Source organism: Crocuta crocuta, unplaced genomic scaffold (assembly GCF_008692635.1).
Source record: "Crocuta crocuta isolate KB4526 unplaced genomic scaffold, BGI_CrCroc_1.0 scaffold149, whole genome shotgun sequence".
Classification (NCBI taxonomy): domain Eukaryota; kingdom Metazoa; phylum Chordata; class Mammalia; order Carnivora; family Hyaenidae; genus Crocuta; species Crocuta crocuta.
Window position 1 is genome coordinate 4,857,336 of NW_027551561.1, and position 12,045 is coordinate 4,869,380.

The 12,045-nt window shown below is 44.1% G+C and overlaps 2 protein-coding genes across 2 annotated transcripts in view; one reads left to right on the forward strand and one right to left on the reverse strand.

The window, feature by feature from the left end:
* Nucleotides 1-1,056, reverse strand: part of SUPT6H (SPT6 homolog, histone chaperone and transcription elongation factor) — a 32,123-nt gene extending 31,067 nt beyond the window's left edge. The window contains exon 1 of the mRNA XM_077749811.1: nucleotides 925-1,056. The gene's annotated coding sequence lies outside the window, so the exon portion shown is untranslated. The remainder of the gene's footprint in view (nucleotides 1-924) is intronic.
* A 67-nt stretch (nucleotides 1,057-1,123) lies between these two features.
* SDF2 (stromal cell derived factor 2) lies at nucleotides 1,124-12,045 on the forward strand. The gene is made up of 3 exons (XM_077749812.1): nucleotides 1,124-1,551; nucleotides 5,483-5,679; nucleotides 11,367-12,045. Exons 1-3 carry the CDS (start codon nucleotides 1,401-1,403, stop codon nucleotides 11,652-11,654), a joined length of 636 nt encoding a protein of 211 aa, XP_077605938.1. The 5' UTR covers nucleotides 1,124-1,400; the 3' UTR covers nucleotides 11,655-12,045.

The following is a 12,045-nucleotide window of genomic DNA, read 5'->3' on the forward strand; positions in this document are numbered from 1 at the left end:
GTGTATTTGTACTGGCTGAAGGAACACAAGTGATGGAAAAGGCTTTAAATTCGGCTGATGAGGAAGCAACCATGCTTTTGAAACAAATACATTGAAGGCTTTAGAATCAGTAACTTCCAGATACATAGTGCAAGTAGGCCCTTATCCCTGAAGAAATTAATCAAATTCAAGACTGTTTACTCTCCATGTTCATTAACAGCAGCGGTGTAACTCAATACTCCCTTGCTACTTCTGATATTACGCTGAATTTCCACGGACGCGTTTTCAGAGAACTTAGGCCTCTTCTTACAGAAAAATAAGTATCACTTCTCGAAACGCCCTAGAAAAAGAACTGCTCCTGCTGGTTCAAAGGACTGCCTGAGAGAAAGGCAGAAGCTGGAAGAAGATGAAGCTTTCACTTAAGAGCTCATTCTGATGTTCGGGGTAGGCGGTTGACGGATGCGGCCATCTATAAAAAGTTCCAATTTTATTTCCAACAGTACGGGGGAAAAATGGCATTGGCATCGCCCTTTAGCCTGATGGTCGAGCTGCCAAGAGCTCCGTAGTAAGTTTAACAGCCCCCGAACAATAAATTCGATCACCTGATCCTGACTCAGAAGCCTTATGTCCCTTCCATTCCCAATCTTTTGGCGTGGCCCAATTTCCAGAAGCTGCGAGAGGAGGACGGAATCCCAGGAAGCCTGTTGATAAAACACGGCGCCCAATTCACCGGTTCCGGGTAGCACAGGGTTGGGAAAAGCGCTGAGACTGCAGGCAACTACTCCGGTTTCCTCCTCCTCTTCCCTCATAGAACAGGGAAGGCCGGCCCCCCCCTTCTTCCCGCATACGGCTCCCCAATACCTCTTCCCTTACGGGACCAGGCCCTAGGAGCCTGGCTCTTCACCTGACCCATTCGAGAAATACGCTTTCCAGTCCGAACTTTACCTGCCTGAAGCCCGCCGCTACTCCGGTGCGCTGAGCCCCCACCGAGGAAAATGGAGTCGTCGAACCGAGACTGCGAAAAGATAGTACGGACCCACCGCACGGCCCCTCCGCCGCCACCGCCGCCGCTGCTGCGTCAACGTGCTACGTCACTTCCGGCCCCCTGTCACCGGGAGTGGGCGGGCCGTTTCTTTCTCTCCTCTCCTCTCCCACCTCGTTCTCGAGGCTTCGTTTGAGAGGGCGCGAAAACTGGCCGAAGCGGCTCAGGAAGGCCGGTGTCGCAGAGAGCTGGGGGCTGAGCTTGGGGAGTCGAAAACGTCAGGCCTAGCTTCTTCCTCAGGCCGCTCTAGCTCAAGGAACCATAAAGACTAGACTAGGGCGTCTTCGTTTCCTCCTCTCTGTGGTTCCGCCCGCAGCTTCCGCTTCCGGGGAGGGGCCGAATTGTCTTCGAAGATTAGGGGCTCTGCGCTACGGCTAGGATGGCTGTGGTGCCGCTACTGTTTTTGGGGGGTTTGTGGAGTGCTGTGGGAGCGTCCAATCTGGCTGTCGTTACGTGCGGCTCCGTGGTGAAGCTACTCAATACGCGCCACAACGTGCGACTGCACTCACACGACGTGCGCTATGGGTCAGGTACTGCCACCCGGGTTCGGGTGGGCTGGGAGGGCCTGGAAGGCTCCGGAGGGGGCGGGGCCAAGAGAAAATCTGAGGGGTGTGGTCTGGGAAGGTCAGGGGACCCCGGGGGAGGTTCCTGAGGTTTAGAGGCGGAGAATCGAAGAATTGGGCGTTATGCTGTACTAGCTTCTGTCTGGGGAGTTCCGTACCGGGCACATTACACAGATACTTCTTTGGATTTATAACATCCCTACCAGGTAGAGACGACTGTTATCCTCATTTTACAGATGAGGAAACAAACTCAAATAAATCGCATGCTCAGAGCCTTGCAGCTAGTGAATGACAGAGACGGGGTTCGAACCAAATCTGTCCACTTTCAAAGCCTACTTTCAGCTACTCCAGGCTGGCACTACTCAGTGCGGGAGAGACAGACATGTAGAAAATGACAGTAAGTGCTGTATCTTTGAAGTCTTGAACTCCAAGACCTCCTTCTTTAACTATATCTCTGTTCTAGCTATTTTGTATCTTATACTCGCTCTTCAATCCTTTTCCTTTGGCCTCTTTTTGCTAAAATTTTACCCTGGTAAGGAATTTAAAGCACTCATTGGAATTGGGGAGGAAACGGTTTAGAGCACTTTTTAACCTAGGAAGTTAAAATGCTTAGTTTGTAGGTTCATTTGTAATTAAGTAATTATTTGTGGCTTCATTCAGTAACTTTTTTTTTGTTTGTTTTTTAAAATATTTTTATTTATTTCTAGGAGAGAGAGAGAGAGAGAGAGTGTGTGAGCAGGGGAGGGTCAGAGAGAGAGGGAGTCACAGACTGAAACAGGCTCCAGGCTCTGAGCTGGCAGTCAGCACAGAGCCCGACGCGGGGCTCGAACCCACGAACCGCGAGATCATGACCTAAGCGAAAGTCGACGCTCAACCGACTAAGCCACCCAGGCGCCCCTTTTCAGTAACGTTTTATTATGTCCCTAGTATTGTTCTAGATCCAGGAGATATAGTGACCTAGTCAGCAAGTTACAGGAAAACAAAAACTGGCAAAAAAAGTTCAGCGAGTAAGATGTGAGAACTATCTAAGATGATTGCTAGATTTCTGTCTTGGATGACTGATGATGCTATTAGCTAAGAGAGGATGGGAGCTAGTCTGTGGCTCATGAGTCTCAAAACACGTCTGACCAGTTACACTAAAAAAGGAATTGAGTTGTCATTGTTGGGATGTTTTCTAACCCTAGCAGTCATTCAGTGAACACCTACTATGTTCCAGCTTGTATTTTTTAATTTGGTCTAGTTTGGATCTACTAAAAATCAGGACGTGAGAGAGAAGCCTGACAGTAGGAATGTGTAGATTTGAAACGTTTTTCAGGTGTTTCTAATGGGGAGCCAGATTTTAGAACCAGATTTGGTCTGGATCTCAAAATAGACCTGTGCTGAGCCTGAGGTAGAGAGTTAAGTACAACATCATTGTACTGCAGGGCGGGGAGTTGAAGATGGAGGGAAAGTAAGTGAGATTGCCTAGGATGAACTGTGGTTCTCGATCTGGTGTCAGTTTGAATCCTTGAAAAAAACCTGTTGAAGCTTGTATCAATGCTATTGTCCTGACCTCCAACAATTTATTCTTAAATAAAGAATAGATAAACGTAGGGGTGTCTGGGAGGCTCAATCAGTTTAGCATCCAACTTTGGCTCAGGTCATGATCTCGTGGTCCATGGGTTCCAGCCTTGCATCANTTTAAAAAGCTAAAAAAAAGAAAAAAGGATAAGGGTAGAACTCTGGGTAATCCAAGATTTAAGAGTGGGAGAATACTGGTAGCCATACTACTATGAACGCACTGCATCCTGTCTGATCTCTGAAGAATGGGTGAGGAAGTGGAGGGTTGAATGGAATGTGAAGAAGGGGAAGACACCAAGCGTAGACCATGATTTAGTGAAGCCTGGCAGTGATCCAGGACCAAGAGAGCTGTAAGATTGTAAGGCAATAACCAGAAGTACGGAGGGAGGCTTGATTTGTTCTTCTCTTCTCTTTTTCTTTTCTTTCCTCCTCCTCCTCCTCCTCCTTCTTCTTCTTCTTCTCCTCCTTCTTCTTCTTCTCCTTCTTCTTCTTCTTCTTCTTCTTCTTCTTCTTCTTCTTCTTCTTCTTCTTCGAAGAGCTGCAGCAATTGCTTGGATTAAAGTTGACAACAAAAGCTGATCTTTTGGGGCACCTGGGTGGCTTAGTCTATTGTGAGTGGAAGAGGCAATAGCGAGAAGCTGGTAGTTCGGCTACAAACATTCACCTAGATAACTGTGGTATAAAGTGTAATGTGTTAAGTGGTTTAAAAAAAAAAAAAAAAAGGCGAGTGTTCTCAAAAGGCTGCCAGACAGGCAGGGAACTGAAGGCAAAGCTAGGAGGAACAGGCCAGAGTAACTAGGAAAGTATCTTGAGTGTCTTTCAAGAACTGAGAAGTAGATGAAGGCCTAGGGAAGAGAACATCCCTGGAGTTTATAAGAGATAGTTATCTCTCTGATATAACTTTACAGAAACTTGACAGGAAATAGAGATTTGTGGGAGGCCATGTGGTAGAGTGGTTAAGAGTGTGAGTTCTAGAGTTGAGCCATTTAGGTTCAAACCCCAGCACTGTCTCTCTCTCTCTCCCTCTCTCTCTTTTTTAATTTTTAATGTTTTATTTATTTCTGAGAGAGAGACACAGCGTGAGCAGAGGAGGGTCAGAGAGCGGGGGGACACAGAATCCGAAGCAGGCTCCAGGCTCTGAGCTGGCTGTCAGCACAGAGCCCAATGCGGGGCTAGAACCCACGAACCGTGAGATCATGACCTGAGCTGAAGTCGGACGCTCAACCGACTGAGCCACCCAGGTGCCCCCCAGCACTGTCTCTTGGTGCTGTGTGACCTTGGGTGTACTATTCAGCCTTTCAGACACCCCAATGTAAAATGAGGATGATCATAATGATAATACCTACTTTAGAGAATATATGCACATACGAAGTAAGAATATTCAGGTAAAAGGTTTATGTTGGTATTTGGCATTAGGAAACTGCTCAGTACACATTAGCTAGCTAGCAATTATTTGTATATTTTCCTTTTTCTTTTTAAGCTCGTAACTATGTATTTTTAACTTATAGAATTGTACCTCTTGAGGCAGCATTAACCAAATTTAGAGGATGTAAGAATACTTTTATAACACACTGACAGATCACTTATAGGAATTAAGGAGCTGCAGCAATTTCTTGGATTAAAGTTGACAACAAAAGCTGATCTTTTGGGGCACCTGGGTGGCTCAGTCGGTTAAGTGTCCGACTTTGGCTCAGGTCGTGATCTCACGGGGTTCGTGGGTTCAAGCCCCGTGTCGGGCTCTGTGCTGACAGCCAGCTTGGAGTCTGGAGCCTGCTTTGGATTCTGTGTCTCCCTCGCTCTCTGACCGACCCTCCCCTGCTCACACTGTCTCTCTCTGTCTCAGAAATAAATAAAAAACATTAAAAAAAAAAAAGCTGATCTTTTGATTGTGAAATGTGACAAAAGTAGTACATTGTAATGCAATGTGACAACAGTAAGTGTTGAATAATATTGAACATATTTCAATTATATGATTAGATACCTGACATATACTAGGGGCTTTCCAGCTTATTATATATAGGCAAACAATACTCGTGCTTCAAAAAAATGAACATAAGTTCATTTATTTAGTGCCCTTTGATGCAAATTCTTAGTTTTCTGACACAGTACACTGTTAAGTATAATTTATCAGATAACAACTAATACTATGTAAACATAGTATTTTTCACCTATTTTTTAATGTAGACAAAAAAATGTTGTCAAGCATAGGGTTTCCTCTCTACTCCTCCAAACCTGTTGTATGCATGGGGCACATTATTGGCCTTAGGAAAGAGAGTGATTGGTTGAGCTCACCCTCTTTTTCTTTTCCTTTTTTTTTTTTTTTTTTTTTTGACTGCAGGTAGTGGGCAGCAGTCAGTGACAGGTGTAACCTCTGTCGATGACAGCAATAGCTACTGGAGGATACGGGGGAAGACCGCTACAGTGTGTGAGAGAGGAACCCCTATCAGATGTGGCCAACCCATCCGGCTGACACATGTCAACACTGGCCGAAATCTCCATAGTCACCACTTCACCTCACCTCTTTCTGGGAATCAGGTGATGTGGCATCCTCTGCGTCATTGGGTACCCTGTGCATTACTCAGCTGACTGGTCTAATATCTTGGTTCTTAGCTCTTTTCTAGGTGTAGGTATTATTTTTTTTATACAGGCCTGGAGAATTGGCTTTGTCTCAAAAGCGTGAAGGATGTTGTTTCTGGTCAACATAAAGATTTTACATCTAGATGAAATCGAGAAATGAGGAAAGACAGAATAGGTATATATTAGTATATCATAAATCACCTTGATAAATCCTGCAATAAAGAAGCCCAGTGTTGATGCATGGAAAGATGCTCAGCATCACTAATCATCAGGGAAATGCAAATAAGAACCACAACGAAGTATTCCTTATACCTGTCAGAATGGCTACAATCAAACAAGAAATAACAAGTGTTGGCAAGGACGCAGAGAAAAGGGAGCCCTTGTGCACTGTTGGCGGGAATGCAAACTGGTGCAGCCAATGTGGAAAACAGTATGGAGGCTCCTCAAAAAGTTAAAAATAGAAATATGATCCAGTACTTCCACTAGAGTATTTATCTGAAGAAACTGAAAACAATAATTTGAAAAGATAGATGCACCCCTATGTTTATTGCAGCATTGTTTGTAATAGCCCAGATATGGAAGCAACCCAAGCGTACATCAGTAGATGAATAGGTAAAAAAGATTTGGCGTAGACATATATACACAATAGACTATTACTCAGCCATAAAAAAGGATGAGATCTTGCCATCTGTGACAACATGGATGGACTTAGATGGTGTTAAGCTAAGTGAAATAAGTCAGAGAAAGACAAGTACCTTATGATTTCACTTGTATGTGGGATCTAAGAAAACAAATGAACAAACAAAAAAAGCAGTCAGAACTATAAGTGTAGAGAATAAACTGATAGTTGTTGGAAAGGAAGGGATTGGGGAGATGGGCAGCATGGGTTAAGGGGAGTGGGAGATAGCTGGCTTCCAGTTATAGAACGAATAAGCCTCTTCAACATGGATGAGAGCTACAGTATTGGGAATATAGTCAGTGGTATTGTAATAGCATTGTATGGTGACAGATGGCAGTTACACACCTGGGGTGAGCATAGCGTTATATATAGACTTGTTGAATCACTATGTTATACACCTGAAACTGATGTAACATTGTGTGTCTACTTGAATAAACAAACAAAAGGGGAGCCTGGGTGGCTCTGTTGGTTAAGTGTCTGGCTTCAGCTCAGGTCATGATCTCACAGCTCGTGAGTTCAAGCCCCATGTCGGGCTCTGTGCTGGGGCCTGCTTCAGATTCTGTGTCTCTCTGACCTTCCCTAGCTTGCTCTGTGTCTCAAAAATGAATAAGTGTTAAAAAAATTTTTTTCTCTTAAAACCCAACAAAACAAAACCCAATGTTTTCTGAACTTCAAATAAAAATTATTATTATTATTTTAAATGATGCCAACTAACCATATTAGGAAAATGAATTGGGTTTTGTGCCACCTTTTTATTTTTAAATTATGTTTTAAATAAGCTCTGTGCCCAACCTGAGGCTTGAATTCATGACCCCAAGATCAAGAGTCACATGCTCTACCTACTGAGCCACCCAGGTGCCCCAGTATTGTGCCACTTTTTCAAGCCTTGAGCTTTTAGGAGATACGGACCCCTTAATGACTGCTTCCGTCCTACCCCGACTCTGCACATAGTTTTCCATACTAGCATCTTACATCATTTGTGAGGTAAATTTCATACATTTATAAAGCAGTATTGATACATTGGTTTTTTTAATTAAAAAAAATTTTTTAATTAGCTTATTGTCAAGTTGGTTTCCATATAACACCCAGTTTTAATTTTTTAATTATTTTTTTAATGTTTATTTTTGAGAGTCAGAGAGACCGCGCAAGCAGGGGAGGTGCACAGAGAGAAGGAGACACAGAATTGGAAGCAGGCTCCAGGCTCTGAGCTGTCAGCACAGAGCCCGACGTGGGGCTTGAACCCATGAACTGCAAGATCGTGACCTGAGCCAAAGTCGGATGTTCAACCGACTGAGCCACTCAAGCGACCCTACATTGCTTTTTTTTTTTAAATTCACTTGTTTTGAGAGAGAGTTCTAGTATGAGTGGGGGAGGGGCTGAGAGGGAGAGAATCCCAAGTAGGCTCTCCACCTTCAGCACAGTGCCCAGCTAGAGGGTTGAACCCATGAAACGTGAGATCGTGACCTGAGTTGAAATCATGAGGGATGCACAACCCACTGAGCCACTCAGGTGCCCCTTAATACATTGTTATCAACTAGAGCCCAAGGTTTATTTTGATTTCCTTAATTTTTATCTACTGTACTTTTTCTGTTCAGGACCCCATTCAGGACATTGAGTTGTCCTGTCTCCTCATGCTCCTCTTAGGTGTGACACTAAATTCTTGCTTTCAATGACCTCGATGGTTTTGAGGAATGCTGGTCATGTATATCAGAGGGTGCTCCTCTATTGTGCTCTGATATTTTTGTCATGATAGATCAGACTTACAAAGGTTTTTGGGAGGAAGGCCACAGGAGTAAAGTGGCATTTTCATAACATAGAGTCAGGGGTACATACTAGCTACGTGATTCTGTATGTATTGATTACCTGGCTGAAATAATGTTTGTCAAGTTTCTCCGGTAAAGTTACTCTTTTCTTCTTCCCCCTTTTCATACTGTGTTTCTGGAAGGAAGTCACTATGTACAACTCATACTTAAGGAATGGGGAGTTATGCTCCCTTTCCCGTTAGAATACAGTACTACAAAATTTATTTGGAATTCTTCTGCATGGGAGATTTGTGTCCTTTTACTTGTCATTTATTTATATCAGTGTGGACTCATGAATATTTTATACTTTGAATTATGATCCTGTAACACGGCCTTATTTTTTTTCTTCCAGTTCCCACTTTGGCCGTTGGGAGCTCTTTTCATTTGTCTCCTGTGTCCATTTGACATACTCCCATTTTGGTGTATGTGTGTGAGTTTGCTTTAACTGTTCCTCTCTTTCTGGCACTCAAAGATATTCTAGTCTGGGGCGCCTGGGTGGCTTAGTCGGTTAAGCGTCCGACTTTCACTTAGGTCATGATCTCGTGGTTTGTGGGTTCGAGCCCCGCATCGGGCTCTGTGCTGACTGCCAGCTCAGAGCCTGGAGCCTGTTTCAAAGCCTGTCACTCCCACTCTCTCTGACCCTCCCCTGCTCACGCTGTCTCTTTCTCTCTCCTAGAAATAAATAAAACGTTAAAAAAAAAAATTTATAAAAAACAAAGATATTTTAGTCTCATCTTGTATTCTTGCCCCAGTCCTAGAATCAGCTACTCCTCCAAGAAGGTCTGTTTCCTTTAATTGGAGAAGGATATTAGAAACCATGATCTTAGGGGCGCCTGGGTGGCTTAGTCGGTTAAGCGTCCGACTTTCGCTTAGGTCATGATCTCGCAGTTCGTGGGTTCGAGCCCCACGTCGGGCTCTGTGCTGACTGCCAGCTCAGAGCCTGGAGCCTGTTTCAGAGTCTGTGACTCCCTCTCTCTCTGACCCTCCCCTGCCCACGCTGTCTCTCTCTCTCTCTCTCTCTACCCCCTAGAAATAAATAAAAATTAAAAAAAAAAAAAAGAAACATAACTATACTTTAAAAAAAAAAGAAAGAACCTGTGATCTTAGCTCTTACATGAGCTTGTTGCTACTGGGGTGTGTTGGCTCTTTTAGGCCTTCTCACCTGACAGAGCAAAGGAACATATGATTTGTGTCTACATGTATCACTAAATGTTTATGTGTGTAAGGATCTGTATCTATTATGTTAAACATGAGTTCCTACTAACGTCTCCAACTATAATCCATAATCCTCCCTTTACTTATTTGTAAATTTCCACCCTAGCAGATAATCTGGCTCCCACTATTGTCATTTACTTACTTGTTCAGTTCCATGTACAAGTATAGTAGAGTTGTTAATTACATATAGTTCCTTTTACCTTTAGTTTTACAGACTCTGTTTCCAAATGACTTTTAATTTTTTATCTTTTATTTTTGTTTTTTAAAAAATGTTTATTTATTTATTTTGAGAGAGAGAGTGCAAAAGGGGGAGGGACAGAGAGAAAAAGAGACAAAGAACCCAAAGCAGGCTCAAGGCCCTGCGCTAGCTGTCAGCAAAGAGCCAGAGGCAGGGCTTAAAACCACGAACCGTGAGATGATGAGCTGAGCTGAAGTCCACTGCTTAACTGACTGAGCCACCCAGGTCCCCGTATTTATTTTTTAAATGTTTATTTATTTATTTTGAGAGAGAGAGCGAGCATGAGCAGGGCAGGGGAGGGGCCGAAAGAGAGTGACACACACAGAATCCCAGCCTGGCTTTGTGCTGTCAGTGCAGAGCCTGATCGGGGCCCAAACTCACAAACCAGGAGACCATCATGACCTGACCCGAAATCAAGAGTCTGACGCTTTACTGACTGAGCCACCAGGCACCACCAAATGACTAATTTTTTAAAAAATGTTTTTATTTATTTTGAGAGAGGGAAAATAAGGTGAGTGGGGGAGGAGCAGAGAGAGAGGGATGGAGGGAGAATCCCAAGCAGGCTCTGTGCTGTCAGTGCAGAGCCTGATGCAGGGCTCAGTCTCACGAATTGTAAGATTGTGCCTGAGCTGTAATCCAGAGTCAGATGCTGGGACGCCTGGGTGGCTCAGTTGGTTAAGTGTCCGACTTTGGCTCAGGTCATGATGTCATGGTTCACGAGTTTGAGCCCCATGTTGGGTTCTATGCTGACAGCTCAGAGCCTGGAGCCTGCTTTGGATTCTGTGTCTTCCTTTCTCTCTGCCCCTCCTGCACTGCCTCTCCCCTGCTTGAATTCCCTCTTGCTCTCAGACATAAATAAGCATTAAAAATTTTTTTAAATTAAAGGAAAAAAGAGATGCTTAACCAACTGAGCCATCCAGGTGCCCCAGTAAGTTTTCTATTGCAATAGAAACTCTGAATATTTGGTTTTAAGGGGAATGGGATTAGAAGAGAAGTGGAAGGGGTGCCTGGGTGGCTTAGTCGGTTAAGCGTCCGACTTTCGCTTATGTCATGATCTCGCGGTTCGTGGGTTCGAGCCCCGCGTTGGGCTCTGTGCTGACTGCCAGCTCAGAGCCTGGAGCCTGTTTCAGTCTGTGACTCCCTCTCTCTCTGACCCTCCCCTGCTCCCACTGTCTCTCTCTCTCTCTCCTAGAAATAAAGAAAATATTAAAAAAAAATTTTAAAAAAAAGTGGAAGATGTACTGCTATCACTCTTTCATTTAGTTCTTAAAATTACTCTATAATGTGATACTGTCATCATTTTTTAGAGGAGAAAATGAAGCTCAGAAGAGTTACATAGGAAGGAATGGAGGTGGGGTTCAAGGTTTGCCAGTCCCCAGAGCCCATTCCCCTTTGCAACTTGTGTTGTTCATCAGGTCACTTCAAATGTAGTTAAGGGAACGAGACAGGAATATTTAAAGTCAAATAACAAGAGTAAGACTATAATAGAAGATATAAGGTAGATACAGGATGGCTTGCAAAATAAATGTTTAGAATATAATCCTAAGGCAACTGATTTCATGTCCTTTGCATCTTTTTATTTTTAAACAACCCTGGAAAGCCTCTTATTTTTCACTTTGGGTAGCCTTAGGTTCCTTCCCCTTCCCTCTCCCTCCCCTTTCCAAGCATGTGTGTCAGTCATGCTAATATTGCAACCCTTTGTGTCTTTCAGGAAGTGAGTGCTTTTGGTGAGGAGGGTGAAGGCGATTATCTGGATGACTGGACAGTGCTCTGTAATGGGCCCTACTGGGTGAGGGATGGTGAGGTGCGGTTCAAGCATTCTTCCACTGAAGTGCTGCTGTCTGTCACAGGAGAACAATACGGCCGACCCATTAGTGGGCAAAAAGAGGTACATGGCATGGCCCAGCCGAGCCAGAACAACTACTGGAAAGCCATGGAAGGCATCTTCATGAAGCCCACTGAGTTGTTAAAGACAGAAGCTCATCATGCAGAGCTGTGAGTCTGGAAGCTGTGAGCCACTGCCGCTGCACAGTGGTCACGACATTGGCTGCCGCTCCTCCACCTTGGGATCCCTGCCACACGTTCCCTGGGCGGTGGCCTTGTCACCACTGAGATGAAGATGCATGACAGGAAACAGTGGCTGTGTTTGGAAGCTTCGGCCCTTCACACTTGAATTGGTTGTTCTCCCAGACTTTGGGTCAGTTCTTTCTGAGTATGGGACTTGCTGGTGAAGGAGCACATATTTTTTATCCATACTGATAAAACAGAAACTGAGGGAACTCTCTCTCCTAGTTGGGAAATTTTTACTCAGAAGCATGGCATCACGGATTATTGATGTGTGACTTTTCTCCTATTTTCTCCAAAATGATAAAGAATTTCATTATTCATCA

Bases quoted from the DNA above. Each gene is read 5' to 3' on its own strand.
- SDF2 (XM_077749812.1), top strand. From the start codon at position 1,401: ATGGCTGTGGTGCCGCTACTGTTTTTGGGGGGTTTGTGGAGTGCTGTG. The intron at 1,552-5,482 runs GTACTGCCACCC...TTTTGACTGCAG, and splicing joins CGACGTGCGCTATGGGTCAG to GTAGTGGGCAGCAGTCAGTG. The intron at 5,680-11,366 runs GTGATGTGGCAT...TGTGTCTTTCAG, and splicing joins CACCTCTTTCTGGGAATCAG to GAAGTGAGTGCTTTTGGTGA.